Below are 15,635 nucleotides of genomic sequence, written 5' to 3'. Positions count from 1 at the left end.
AGGCACATGCCATCATGCCGGGCTCCTTTTTGTATGTTTAGTAGAGATGGGGTTTCACCATATTTGCTAGGCTGGTCTCAAGCTCCTGACCAAGTGATCTGCCCACCTCGGCCTCCCAAAGTGCTGGGATTACAGGCATAAGCCACCGTGCCCAACCTATTACCCATGTTTAAAAGACTTGTTCAAAAGACAAATTCCCAGGGCCCCTTCCCAGCCCTCTTATGCCAGAATTCCCAGGGGGTTTGGCCTGAGAAACTACAGGCTTAAACAAGGGCCCTCATATGATTCCTATCATCAGGGAAATGGGGAAACATCAGGCCCAGCTCTTCTCTGAGCATGGTGAGACGACTATCAGAATCAACTAGAGGAGCTTCATAAAATGCAGATTCCTGAGCTCTCCACCCAGGACCCACTGAATCAGAATTTCTGGGATAAGGCCCTGGAATATGCATTTTTACAGGAACCCAAGGTGATCTCTATGGGCTGGATGTTTCCTTGCAGGCCCTCCTGCAGTGTGAGCTACTGGTCACAAGGGGCCAGGTCAGAGTATCTGCTCACAGTAAGCTTTGGGTGGCAGGGTGGAGGGAGAGGATTCAAATCTCTAGCCTGCTTCTTTAGACAGTCAAGCAGCACAGATCCCTTAATTCCACAGCTCTACGTTGTAGAGTTCTCCTAAGTTTTTACATATGACCTTCCCTCAGAAGCACTGAAGTTCAGACGGTGGGCGTCTTACCATCTCCTGGGGCCTTTTGCACGGTGGAACCGAAGCTTCTCAAAGGCCTTTGGTTCCACATCTCAGTCTCTGCTGTCCTGTTGCTCTGTCCCCTCAGCACACTCCACTACAGGGCCAGCCTTTGGGGCAAGTGATCTAGGCGTAGACCAGGCGGCATAGCTTGAAGGGTGTGAAAATCAACCCATTATGGTTGACATGGTTCTACTTCTGGGATCTCCATATATGACTATCTCAATTTTAGCCATAAGTGGAAGACAAGGCAAAGTGCCTAGTGGGGGCAGATCAGTTCTATCAGAAATATATTAATACATAGCAAGGGGGTCACTTTTTTTTTGGAGACAGAGTGTTGCTCTGTCACCCAGGCTGGAGTGCCGTGGTGCAATCCCGACTCACTGCAACCTTCAGCTCTGGGCTCAATCAATCCTCCTACCTTGGCCTCCCAAGTAGCTAGGACCACAGGCATGCTCCACCACACCCAGCTAATTTTTAAATTATTATTATTATTATTATTTTGAGACGGAGTCTCACTCTGTCACCTAGGATGGAGTGCAGTGGCGCAATCTCAGCTCACTGAAACCTCTCCCTCCCAGGTTCAAGCAATTCTCCTGCCTCAGCCTCCCGAGTGGCTGGGACCACAGGCGCATCCCACCATGCCCAGCTAATTTTTTGTATTTTTAGTAGAGACGGGGTTCCACTGTGTTAGCCAGAATGGTCTCGATTTCCTGACCTTGTGATCCGCCTACCTTGGCCTCCTAAAGTGCTGGGATTACAGGCATGAGTCACTGCACCCGGCCTAATTTTTAAATTGTTTGTAGAGACAGGGTCTTGCTATGTTGCCCAGGCTAGTCTTGAACCCCTTGCATCAAGTAATCTTCTCGCCTCAGCCTCTCAAGTAGCTGGGACCACAGGCATGTGCCACCACACCCAGCTAATTTTAAAATTTTTTGTAGAGATGGGGTCTCCCTTATGTTGCCCAGGCTGGTCTCAAACTCCTGGGCTCAAGGGATCCTCCTGCCTTGGCCTCCCAAAGTGCTGGGATTATAGGCATGAGCCACTGCACCCAGCCAGGGTCACATTTTTACTAAGTCTTCATTGTCTACTTACCTGTATGTCTTTATCAATCCATCCATCCTCCTACCTACCCAACATTCCAGAAAAACACAGAGCACCTGCCAACGCACCAAATTCATTAAGAGTATATGTGTGGGCCTGCCTAGCTCCTCTCACATCCTTTTTGGCCAGAGATCAGGCAATGGCTGTATGCTTCTTGATCCTGCATACACGGATCCCTCATAGCACTTGTGTGGCTTCTACAAGGCCTTGGATCCAGTCGGGCTGGAGTGGCAATCACCAGGAGGTCCCTCAGAGTAACATTATAGCTCTGAGGACTCTGCAAGAGGAGGGAGGACACATCCAGCTGCCTCTTCTCGCCAGAGCTGTCACTGCGGGAGTGGCACTCCCCAGGCAGGGAGGGGTTTTCTGGAAAGGCAAAGTCAGAAGCATCAGCGATTTGTGCTGCTGGATTCAGCACAAATTCCTGGTGAAGACCACCTCCCAGTAGGGTCCCATGGTCTATAACTGGCTGAAGCTCTTTGAGCCAGAATCAGCCATTGCTCCTTTTCTCCAAATAGTTTTTCTTCCCCATTTTTTCATACTTAACATCAGTAACTGGTGCAGCCTCAGCTGAATGAGCCTCATGTGAATGAGAACAAGGAAATGGTGAAGAAGGGACTTGGACAGCAATCTGTCTTTATCTTTTTTGTCTTCCCAATCAGACTAGAGACTTCCTAATGGTATGGACTGTGTCTCCACCATCAGACTGGGGTTTCCCCGAAGACGGGGCTGTCCCCCCTCCAAAGACTGGGAGCTCCCCAAAGATTAGGACTGGTTCTATCGGTCCCTCTCCCCTTTAAGCTCCTGGCACATCCCTGTACACACTGGCACTCACGTGACAGGTTATTCATCCCCAGCTTGGGGTTGTAGTGAGCTGGGAAGAAGGAGAGCTTCCCACTCAGTTGAAGCTTGGTGAGTAGCTCGGATATCAAATGTGGCTTGTTCATGTCACTCTTTAGCAAAGTCCAGTTTGTGTTCGGACTCCCCCAGAAGCTCTTGGATTTTGTGGGCAGAAAAGGTTTCACCATTTTCTTCTGGGTTAAGTGTGGAGGGGTCTGCTGCTTCTTGCATTTAAAGGATACCACCCTGTCCGTCTCTGGGCCACTGTACTCAGAGCTGGCGGTCACAGCCAGGATTGGCGGAGACTTTGGGGAGATTGAGAGTTGGGTGGTAGATTCTGGGGTGGTTTCTACGGAGGTTAAGTGCTGGAAGAAAAGACAGTTCAAAATGAGACTGTGGAAAGCAAAGGGTTCCTTCCTATGCTATTTTTTTTTTTTTTTTTTTGAGACAAGGTCTTGCTATGCTGCCCAGGCTGGTCTCGAATTGGGCTCAAGTGATGCTCCTGCCTCAGCCTCCTGAGTAGCTGGGACTACATGTGAGTGCCACCATGCCCAGCTCCCATGCTATTCTTGATTAAAATAAACAGATTAAGAGCTGGTTCATTAGCAGCAAGAAAGATTAGGTTAGAATAGTTTCTTCACCATGAATTGGTTAAACAGTAGGGCAGAAGACAGTAGAATACAGCCTCCTCTAAAAGTCTCTAAACATGAGACAGATTATAAACAATAAAGATTGGCAATAAGAACAATAGGTATTATTATTGTTATTGTTATTATTATTATTATTATTATTATTATTATTTGAGACAGGGTCTCACCCTGTCACCCTGACTGGAGCGCAGTGGTGCAATCTTGGCTCACTGTAACCTCCACCTCCTGGGCTCAAGCAATCCTCCCACCTCAGTCTCCCAAGTAGCTGGGACCACAGGCATGCGCCACCACATCCGACTTTTGTATTTTTTGTAGAGATGGGGTTTTGCCATGTTGCCCAGGCTGGTCTCAAACTCCTGGGTTCAAGTGATCAGCCCACCTCAGCCTCCCAAAGTGCTGGGATTACAGGCATGAGCCTGTAATCTCCTGCCTCCTGGAGGCGGGAGAATCACTTGAACTTGGGAGGCAGAGGTTGCAGTGAGCTGAGATCACACCATTGTCCTCCAGCCTGGGTGACAAGAGTGAAACTCTGTCTCAAAAACAAACAAACAAACAAAAACAACCAAACAAACAAACAAAAAAAACTAGTCTTGGGGAAAAAAAGAAACTGCACTTTATGAGATCTGCAGCTTTGCAGCTTTTTGTCCAAGGACACCCACAATCCACATGGTGTGGGCAGCAGAAGCCACAGACTTACTGGCTAGAGGTAAAGTTTGAGGCAATCAGAGAAGCCAGAGAAACAGAGTGTAAATTGTGAAAGTGTGAAATCCTTTCATGTGCAGTTTAGCGTGACTGATAAACTACACATGCTGGGGGGTGTGGAATGAGGAGGAAAGGATCTCAGGCGACCCAATAAAAAATAGCACTGCAGGCTGAAATAACTAATAAGATTTCGATTGCTGCTGACCACAGTAGATTTAGAATGTGAAGTTAATGGATTGCTCAAATAAAAATCACTCTTTAGGTTGGGCAAAGTGGTTCATGCCTGTAATCCCAATTATTTGGGAGGCAGAGGTGGAAGGATCACTTTAGGCCAGGAGTTTGAGACCAGCCTGAGCAACACAGCAAGATCCTCATCTCTAAAATAATTGTTTAAAAATTAGCCAAGCATGTAGTCCTAGCTACTCAGGAGGCTGAGGCAAGAGGATCACTTGAGCCTGAGAGCTTGAGGTTATAAGTGAGCTATGATCACACCACTTCACTCCAGCTTGGGCGACAGAGCAAGACCCTGACTAAAATATATATATATAAATATATATTATATATATACACACACACATTAGTGTATATATATATACATTTATTTATTTATCACTCTTTAGAAGAACAAACAGAATCCAGAGACTCTACAGTGAATCACTGCATCATGCATAATTCATGATGTCCAGCATCCAAACTTAAAACCACTAGATATGGCCAGGTGCGGTGGCTCACACCTGTAATCCCAGAACTTTGGGAGGACAAGGCAGGAGGATCACTTGAGATCAGGTGTTTGAGACCAGCCTAGCCCACATGGCAAAACCCCATCTCTACTAAAAATACAAAAATTAGCCGGGCATGGTGACAGGCACCTGCAATTCCACCTATTCGGGAGGCTGAGGCAGAAGAATCACTTGAACTCGGGTGGCAGAGGTTGCAGTGAGCTGAGATTGCGCCACCGCGCTCCAGAAGCCTGGGTAACAAAGCGAGATTCTATCTCAAAACAAAACAAAACAAAACAAAAAAGCCCACTAGATATGCAAAAAAAGAAAAGAAAAGAAAGAAACCAGAAAAACATAATCCACACTCAAGAGAAAAAAGTAGTCAATACTCTAAGACCAACTGGCCGCAGTGGCTCACACCTATAATCCCAGCACTTTGGGAAGCCAAGGAAGCCAAGCAATCGCTTGAAGCCAGGAGTTCCAGACCAGCCTGGGCAACATAGCAAGACCATATTGCTTAAAAAATTAAAATAATAAATAAATAAAAATAAGGAAATAAAATACTATGAGATGACCCAAATGTTGGCTCATTAGCAGACAAGAACTTTAGCAGGCATTATAAATATGGCCAAAGAATTAAAAGAATATGGCTGGGTATGGTGGCTCACGCCTGTAATCCCAGCACTTTGGGAGGCCGAGGTGGGCGGATCACGAGGTCAAGAGATCGAGACCATCTTGGCCAACATGGTGAAACCCCGTCTCTACTAAAAATACAAAAAATTAGCTGGGTGTGGTGGCACGCGCCTGTAGTCCCAGCTACTCGGGAGGCTGAGGCAGGAGAATCACTTGAACCTGGGAGGCAGAGGTTGCAGTGAACCAAGATTGTACCACTGCACTCCAGCCTGGCGACAGAGTGAGACTCCGTCTCAAAAAAAAAAAAAAAAAATTAAAAGAATGTATGCATACAAAATTCAAAAGTTGGGAATCTAAGCAGAAAAACACAAACTATAAAAAAGAACACTAGCTTGGGCAATATGTACAAAAACTACAAAGATTAGCCAAGCATGGTAGCATGCACCTGTGTCCCACCTATTTGGGAAGCAGAAGCCAGAGGATTGCTTGAGCCCAGAAGGTTGAGGCTGCAGTAAGCTGTAATTGTGCCACTGCACTCCAGCCTGGGTATAGAGTGAGACCCTGTCTCAAAAAAATAAATAAAAAGAACTGAGTAGTATTTCTATTGGGCTTAAAGGTATAATAATTGAAATAAAAAATTCACTGAATGGGCTTAAAGGTATAATAATTGAAATAAAAAATTCACTGAATGGGCTTAATGGCAGACAAAACAGTCAGCGAGTTTGACTATAGAGCAATAGAAATTATTCAATCTGAAAACAAAGGAGAAACAAGATTAAAGAAAAGTAAGTAGAACCTAAGAAGTCTGTGAGACAATATTCTGTGACAACATACACGTTGTTGAAGGGTCCAGAAGAGAAGAGAAACAAAATAAGGCAGCAAAAGATTTTGAATAATGGCAATAAATTTCTCAAATTTGGTGAAAGCCATCAACTTATAAAAACAAGATCAAGAACCCTAAGTAAGATAAATACAAATAAAACCATACTCTGGTTTCTCTTTAGATGGTATAAATCTTCCACCTTTTACAAATAAAACCACACCCAGACACATTACAGGCTCATGCCTATAATCCCAGCACTTTGACAAGCTAAGGCAGGTGGATCACTTGAGGTCAGGAGTTTGAGACCAGCCCGGCCAACATGGTAAAACCCAGACTCTAATAAAAATACAAAAATTAGCTGGGCGTGGTGGTGCATGCCTGTATCCCAGCTACTCAGGAAGCTGAGGTGGGAGGATTGCTTGAGCCCAGGAAGATTGAGGTTGCAGTGAGCCGTGATTGTGTCATTACACTTCAGCCTGGGCAACGGAGTGAGAGCCTGTCTAAAAATAAAAATAAATAAATGATTATATTAGGAAAAAAGTCTTACTCAATAGTCTAAGCTTTCTCCTTAAAAAACTAGAAAAGTGGCCGGGTGGGGTGGCTCACGCCTGCAATCCCATCACTTTGGGAGGCCGAAGTGGGTGGATCACCTGGGGTCGGGAGTTCAAGACCAGCCTGACCAACATGGAGAAACCCCATCTCTACTAAAAATACAAAATTAACTGGGCGTGCTGGTGCATGCCTGTAATCCCAACTACTCGGGAGGCTGAGGCAGGAGAATCGCTTGAACCTGGGAAGTGGAGGTTGCAGTGAGACGAGATCGTGCCATTGCACTCCAGCCTGGACAACAAGAGCAAAACTCCGTCTCAAAAAAAAAAAAAAACTAGAAAAGTAAAATAAATCCAAAGCACGCAGAAGGAAAGTATTAATAAATAGCAGAAATCAATAAAATCAAAAATAGAAAAATAGACAAAACTCAATGAAACCAAAATCCAGGGTTTTTTTTGGTTTTTATTTTTTTTTTTTGAGACGGAGTCTTGCTCTGTCGCCCAGGGTGGAGTGCAGTGGCTGGGACTACAGGCGCACACTGCCACGCCCAGCTAATTTTTTGTATTTTAGTAGAGACGGGGTTTCACCGTGTTGCCCAGGCTGTTCTCGAACTCCTGAACTCAGGCAATCCGCCCGCCTCGGCCTCCCAAAGTGCTAGGATTACAGGCGTGAGCCACTACGCTCGGTCCAAAATCCAGTTTTTTAAAGGTCAATAAAATTGATAACTCCAGCAACATTTATGAAGTAAAAAAGAGAGAAAGAATAAGAAAATTACTAATATCAGGAATGAAAAAGAGGTTATCACTAGACTCTACAGACATTAAAATGAAAATAGGGACTACTATAAATAACTCTTCATGTATAAAGCCACCTTAGATGAAATGAACCAATACCTCAAAAACCACAAACTGCCGAAATTCATTCAAAATAAAATAAGTGATTTGGATAGTCTTATATCTACTTTTTTTTTAAATTGAATTTTTAGTTTAAAATACTCTAAAAAAGAAATATCCAGGCTCAGATAGTTTCTCTGGAGAATTCTATCCAAATACTTAGATAAGAAATAATGACGAATCACCAGGCACCATGGCTCATGCCTGTAACCCAGCACTTTGGAAGGCTGAGGAGGATGGATCACTTGAGGTCAGGAGTTCGAGACCAGCCTGGCCAACATGGTGAAACCCCATCTCTCCTAAAAATACAAAAATTAGCTGGGCATAGTGGCAGGTACCTGTAAATCCCAGCAACTCAGGAGGCTGGGGCAGGAGAATTAATTGAACCCGGAAGACTGAGCAAAGATCGTGCCACTGCACACTAGCCTGGGTGACAGAGTGAGACTCCATCTTAAAAAAAAAAAAAAAGAAAGAACAACAAATCTATATAATCTCTTGCAGAAAACAAAAGAGAAAGGAATAATTCCTACTTCCCAACTCACTTTATGGGGCCAGAATTACACTGATATCAAAGATAGGCAAAGAAAATAGAAGAAAAAAAACACTATAGACCAGTATCTTTTATGAACTTAGACATAAAATTTCCCAACAAAAATTTTAGCAAATTAAATTTAGCAATGTATTAAAAAATATACGATGACCAAGTGAGGTTTATCCCGGGAATGCAAGGTAGGTTCAATATTGAAAAATCAATCAGTGTAACCCACCATATTAGCAGTCTAAAGAAAGAAATCCATATGATTATATCACTTGATGCCAAAAAAGCACTTGACAAGGTTCAACATCCATCTATTATGATTATTATTATTATTATTATTATTATTATTATTATTTGAGACAGAGTTTTGCTCTTATTGCCCAGGCTGGAGTGCAATGGTGCTATCTTGGCTCACCACAATCCCTGCCTCCCGGGTTCAAGCAATTCTCCTGACCCACCCTCCTGAGTAGCTGAGATTACAGGCATGCACCACCACATCCGGTTAATTTTGTATTTTTAGTAGAGACGGGATTTCTCCATGTTGGTCAGGCTAGTCTCGACCTCCCAGCCTCAGGTGATCTGCCCACCTTGGCCTCCCAACGTGCTGGGATTACAGGCGTGAGCCACCGCACCTAGTCTCATCCATCCATTATTTTAAAAAACTCTCAGCAAACTAGGAATAGAAGTGACCTTTTTCAATCTGATAAAGGGCATCTACAAACACCTGACAGCTAACATCATACTTAATAGTAAAAGATTGAATGTTTCCCTGCTAAAATTGGAAACAAGACAAAGATGTTTGCTGTCTCCACCCCTATTCAACATTGTACGAGAAGTCCTAGCCAGTGCAATAAAGCAAGAAAAATAAAGACACTAATGATTGGAAAGAAATAAAACTGTCTTTATTTGAAAATGACATATAATGAAAATCCTAAAGAATCAACAAAAAAACTTACTAGAATTCATAAGAAATTTAAGTCTAGGCTGGGCGCGGTGGCTCATGCCTGTAATCCCAGCACTTTGAGAGGCCGAGGCGGGCGGATCACAAGGTCAGGAGATCAAGGCCATCCTGGCCAACATGGTAAAACCCTGTCTCTACTAAAATACAAAAAAAAATTAGCCAGGTGTGTGCCTGTAGTCCCAGCTACTCAGGAGGCTGAGGCAGGGGAATCACTTGAACCTGGGAGGCGGAGGTTGCAGTGAGCCAAGATCGTGCCACTGCACTCCAGCCTGGTGACAGAGCGAGACTCTGTCTCAAAAAAAAGAAATTTAAGTCTCAAAATTCAAGATAGTATACATCAATCATTATTTCTATATGCTAACAACAACTGGAAATTAAAATTTAAAGAAATAATTCAATTTACAATATTGTCAAAAAACAAATACTTAGGAATAAATTTAACAAAAGATGTGCAAAATGTCTACATTGAAAACTATAAAACTTTGTTGAGGAAATTAGAGAATATCTAAATAAAATGGAAAGATAAATAATGTTGGAAGATTGGAAGATTCACTATTTTGTTTTATTTTGATTTCTTGTTGCATAATACCAAAGATTCACTATTGTTAAAGACATTGTTTCTCCTCAAAATTTTCTGCAGATTCAGCACAATGCCAATCAGAATCCCAGCTTGTTTTTTTGCAAAAATTGATGAATTTATTCTAAAATTTAAGTGGAAATGCAAAGGACCTAGAAGACCCAAAACAGTCTTGAAAAAGAACAGCAAAAGTGGAGGACTTATATTATCTAATTCCAAGATTTTCTATATAGGTTCAGTAATCAAGACAATGTGGTATTGGCATAAGGATAGACATACACACACACACACACACACACACACCCCTAAAAAATCAAAGGAACAGAATAGAGTACAAAAATAGATCTACATTTACATGGTCAATCACTTTTCAGCCAAGTTACCAAAGCAATTCAATGATAAAGGAAAGTCTTTACAATAAATAGTTTTGGAACAACTGAACATATATATGGGAAAAACAAACCTTGGATCTTGTCATCTAACATACTTAAAAATTAATTTGATGTGGATTATGAACCTGAAACACAAAGCCAAAGTTATAAAACTTCTAGAAAAAACATACGAGTGGCCGGGCGCAGTGGTTCAGGCCTGTAATCCCAGCACTTTGGGAGGCCGAGGCAGGAGGATCACCTGAGGTCAGGAGTTTGAGACCAGCCTGACCAATATGGTGAAACCTCGTCTCTACTAAAAATGCAAAAATTAAGCTGGGCGCAGTGGCTCATGCCTGTAATCCCAGCACTTTGGGAGGCCGAGGCAGGTGGATCGCCTGAGGTCAGGAGTTCGAGACCAGCCTGGCCAACCTGGTGAAACCCTGTCTCTACTAAAAATACAAAAATTAGCTGGGCATGGTGGCAGGAGCCTGTAATCCCAGCTACTCAGGAGGCTGAGGCAAGAGAATCACTTGAACCTGGGAGGTGGAGGTTGCAATGAGCTGAGGTCGCGCCATTGCACTCAAGCCTGGGCGACAGAGTGAGACTCTGTCTCAAAAAACAAAAAATACAAAAATTAGCCGGGCATGGTGGTGGGCGCCTGTAGTCCCAGCTACTCAGGAGGCTGAGACAGGAGAATTGCTTGAACCTGGACGGCGGAGGTTGCAGTGAGCTGAGACTGTGCTACCACACTCCAGCCTGGGAACAGAGTGAGACTCCGTCTCAAAAAAGAAAAAACATAGGAGAATATATTTGTGACCTGAGGTACATGAAAATCTCTTAGATAGGATATAGAAAGCAACAGCCATGCTGGGCGCGTGGTGGCTCACGCCTATAATCCCAACACTTTGTGAGGCCCAGGCAGGCAGGTCACTTGAGGTCAGGGGTTCAAGACCAGCCTGACCAACATGACGAAACCCCGTCTCTACTAAAAATACAAAAATTAGCCGGGTGTGGTGGTGTGTACCTGTAGTCCCAGCTACTTGGGAGGCTGAGGCAGGAAAATCACTTGAACCCGAGACGCAGAGGTTGCAGTGAGCCAAGATCATGCCACTGCGCTCCAGCCTGGGCTACAGAGGGAGACTCCATCTCAAAAAAGGAAAAGAAAAAAAAAAAGACAAGAAAGAAATAAAGAAAGAGAGAGGGAGGGAGGGAGGAAGGAAGGAAGAGCTATACAAGAAAAATTGATAAACTTTATCAAAATTAAAATTTTTTATTAATCAAAAAACACTATTAGGAAAAAAACAGGTAAATTTCCAGAATATATAAATTAAGTAATTCCCACAATGGAATAGTCAAAAGACAATCCTACCCAAAAAGGAGGCCAGGCATAGTGGCTCATGCCTGTGATCCCAGCACATTGGGAGGCTGAGGTGGGAGGATTGCTTGAGCCCAGGAGTTTGAAACCAGCCTGGGCAACAAAGCAAGACTCAGTCTCTTAAAAAAAAAAAATTGCCAGACACAGTGGCTCAAACCTGTAATCCTAGCACTTTGGGAGGCTGAGGCGGGCTGATCACAAGGTCAGGAGCTCGAGACCAGCCCGATCAACATAGTGAAACCCTGTCTCTACTAAAAATACAAAAATTAGCTGGGTGTGGTGGTGCTCATCTGTAATCCTGGCTACTCAGGAGGCTGAGGCAGGAGAATCGCTTGAACCCGGGAGGTAGAAGTTGCAGTGAGCTGAGACCACACCACTGCACTCCAGCCTGGGTAACAGAGTGAGACTCCATCTCATAAAAAAAAAGATTAGCCAGGAACAGTGGTGAGGGCCTGTAGTCTCAGCTACTCAGGAGGCTGAGGTGAAAGGGAGGATCCCTTGAGCTCAGGAATTTGAGGTTGCAGTGAGCTATGATGCTGCCACTGCATTCCAACCTGGGTGACAGAGTAAGGCTCTGTCTCAGAGGGGGGAAAAAAAGGGAGGGGATAAAAACTTGAACATATTTGACAAAGAAAGATAAATAACCAGTAAACATCAGGGAAATACAAAGTAAACTACAATGAGATATCAAAACATAGCCATTAGAGTGGTTCAAATTTAAAAGACACGGAGGCTGAGGCATGAGAATTGCTTGAACCCGGGAGGCTGAGGTTGCAGTGAGCCAAGACTGTGCCACTGCACTCTAGCTTGGGCAACAGAGCAAGACTCTGTCTCAAAAAAAAAAAAAAAAGACAGATAACGCCAAAATGTTGACAAAGATATGGAGCTATGGAGCAACTGAAACTCTCATAAATTGCTGGTTAAAATGTACAATAATACAGTCACTTTGAATAAAGACTTTGGAGTTTCTTACAAAGTTACATATAGATTTACCTTTTGATCCAGTGATCCTTCTCCTAGGTAGTTACACAAGGAAATGAAAACATTTGTCCACAAAATGATGTGTACAAAAATGTTCACAGGAGCTTTAATGACTATAAAATAAACAACCAAACAAACAAAAAACTGGGAACAACCCAAAAGTCTATCAATAGGTGAATGGATAAACAAACTGTAGTATATCTGTACAGTGAAATACAACTCAGCAAACTACTGATTAGCCCAAAAACATGGATTTATCTCAGAGATATCGTACTGAGCCAAAGAAGCCAGACACAAAAGAATACAGACTATATTATTCCATTTATGTAAGATTCTAGAACAGGCAAAACTAAGGTGAAAAAGTCAAAGAAGTCAGAGTCAGGGTAGCAGATGCCTTTAGGAGGGATGAGGGGAGGGAGATTGCCTGGGAAGAAACAGGAGGAAACTTTCTGGAGATATCAAAATGTTCATATCATGATATATCATGATAGCATGTAGGTTATAGGGTATATTTATTTGCCAAAATTGTACAGTTAAGATTTGAGTAAATTTAATCCTAGGGAAAAAATAGGGCTCAGAAAAAAAAAAAAAGAGGACATAGAATGAGATATATAATCAAATCATATTTAAATACATTTTGTTTATTTATTTTGAGATGGAGTTTTGCTTTCGTCACCCAGGCTGGAGTGCAATGGCGCAATCTCGGCTCACTGCAACCTCCGCCTCCCGGGTCCAAGCAATTCTCCTGCCTCAGCGAACTCTTTTTTTTTTTTTTTTTTTCTTTTTCTTTTATTATTATTATTATTATTATTATTATTATACTTTAGGTTTTATGGTACATGTGCGCAATGTGCAGGTAAGTTACATATGTATACATGTGCCATGCTGGTGCGCTGCACCCACCAACTCATCATCTAGCATTAGGTATATCTCCCAATGCTATCCCTCCCCCCTCCCCCCACCCCACAACAGTCCCCAGAGTGTGATGTTCCCCTTCCTGTGTCCATGTGTTCTCATTGTTCAATTCCCACCTATGAGTGAGAATATGCGGTGTTTGGTTTTTTGTTCTTGCGATAGTTTACTGAGAATGATGATTTCCAATTTCATCCATGTCCCTACAAAGGACGTGAACTCATCATTTTTTATGGCTGCATAGTATTCCATGGTGTATATGTGCCACATTTTCTTAATCCAGTCTATCATTGTTGGACATTTGGGTTGGTTCCAAGTCTTTGCTATTGTGAATAATGCTGCAATAAACATACGTGTACATGTGTCTTTATAGCAGCATGATTTATAGTCCTTTGGGTATACACCCAGTAATGGGATGGCTGGGTCGAATGGAATTTCTAGTTCTAGATCCCTGAGGCATCGCCACACTGACTTCCACAAGGGTTGAACTAGTTTACAGTCCCACCAACAGTGTAAAAGTGTTCCTATTTCTCCACATCCTCTCCAGCACCTGTTGTTTCCTGACTTTTTAATGATTGCCATTCTAACTGGTGTGAGATGGTATCTCATTGTGGTTTTGATTTGCATTTCTCTGATGGCCAGTGATGGTGAGCATTTTTTCATGTGTTTTTTGGCTGCATAAATGTCTTCTTTTGAGAAGTGTCTGTTCATGTCCTTCGCCCACTTTTTGATGGGGTTGTTTGTTTTTTTCTTGTAAATTTGTTGGAGTTCATTGTAGATTCTGGATATTAGCCCTTTGTCAGATGAGTAGGTTGCGAAAATTTTCTCCCATTTTGTAGGTTGCCTGTTCACTCTGGTGGTAGTTTCTTTTGCTGTGCAGAAGCTCTTGACCTCAAATGATCTGCCCACCTCAGCCTCTCAAAATGCTGGCATTACAGATGTGAGCCACTGCGCCCAGACTCTATTTTTAAAAATCCATTCTTTAAATGGGAAAACTGAGGTTTAGGGAATTTAAAGTGGCTAAAAGGAAGTTCTATATCTATTAAAAGGAGACTCCAGGATCCAATCGAAGGCAGCCAGATCCCCAAAGCATAATCTCTATTTTAAATTGTGGTTAAAATAAATAAATAAATAACATAAAATCTACCAGCTTAGTCATTTTAAAGTGTTCTATATGTAGTAGTGTTAACTATATGCACATTTGTTGTGCAAGAGATCTCTAGAACTTTTGCACCTTGTGAAATTTAACTTCTATATTTATTAAACCATTCCCCCTTCTCTCCCTCCGCCCAGTCCCTGGCAACCATGATTCCACTTTCTAAGAGTGGCTACTCTAGATACTTCACAGAAGTGGAATCATAACAGTATTTATCTTTTTGTGACCAGCTTCTTTGACTTAGCATAAACATTCTCAAGGTTAAGTCCTATTGTAGCATTTGACAGGATTACTCTCTTTTTTAAGGCTGAATAATATTTCATTATATGTATATACCACATTTTCTTTATTCATTTATCTGTGGTTGACAGACATTTAGGTTGCTTCTACCTCTTGGTTATTATGAAAAATGCTGCAATGAACATGGGTGTGCAAATATCTTTTTGAGATCCTGTTTTCAATTATTTTGGGTATATACCCAGGAGTGGGATGGTTAGATTACAGGGTAATTCTATTTTTAATTTTTTTTTTTTTAGACAAGAGTCTAACTCTGTTGCCCAGGCTGGAGTGCAGTGGTGCGATCTTGGCTCACTGTAAACCCTCCTCCTGGGTTCCAGCAATTCTCCTGCCTCAGCCTCCCGAGGAGCAGGCATTGTATGTGTGTGCCACCATGCCTGGCTAATTTTTGTATTTTTAGTAGAGATGGGGTTTCATGATGTTGGCCAGGCTGGTCTTGAACTCCTGGCCTTAAGTGATCCGCCTGCCTCAGCCTCCCAAAGTGCTGGGATTATAATGAGCCACCACACCTGGCCCTATTTTTAATTTTTTGAGGAAGCTCCACACTGTTTCCTTAGAGGCTGCAGCATTTTACATTCCCATCAACAGTGCAGAAAGATTCCAATATCTCCACATCCTCACCAAGGCTTATTTTCTGTTTTTCATTTTTTTAAAGTAATGACCATCCTAACAGCTATGAGGTGATATTTCATGGTTTTGATGTGCATTTCCCTGATGACTAGTGATGTTGAGCATCTTTTCATGCTATTGGCCATTTGTTTATCTTCTTTAGAAAAATGTTTGTTCAAGTCCTTTGTCTATTTTTAAATTGT

General features: G+C 42.6%; 1 protein-coding gene across 2 annotated transcripts in view; it reads right to left on the bottom strand.

Moving 5' to 3' along the window:
* TTLL6 (tubulin tyrosine ligase like 6) overlaps positions 1-15,635 on the bottom strand; it is a 58,070-nt gene that overhangs the window by 7,598 nt on the left and 34,837 nt on the right. Inside the window, exons 15-16 of one of the 2 annotated variants that reach the window (XM_054457356.2) lie at positions 2,682-3,051; positions 1,941-2,212 (exon numbers count right to left, since the gene is read on the bottom strand). The exons of the other annotated variant lie outside the window; for it this stretch is intronic. Of the exons in view, the coding sequence (XP_054313331.2) occupies positions 1,947-2,212; positions 2,682-3,051 (636 nt within the window). The 3' untranslated portion in view covers positions 1,941-1,946. Of the gene's footprint in view, positions 1-1,940; positions 2,213-2,681; positions 3,052-15,635 lie in introns of those variants that run through there. 2 annotated transcript variants of the gene reach the window in all.

This window comes from Pongo pygmaeus, chromosome 19 (assembly GCF_028885625.2).
Source record: "Pongo pygmaeus isolate AG05252 chromosome 19, NHGRI_mPonPyg2-v2.0_pri, whole genome shotgun sequence".
Classification (NCBI taxonomy): Eukaryota; Metazoa; Chordata; class Mammalia; order Primates; family Hominidae; genus Pongo; species Pongo pygmaeus.
The sequence above is the reverse complement of the archived record's forward strand: the minus strand, read 5'-3'. Positions and strand labels throughout refer to the sequence as shown.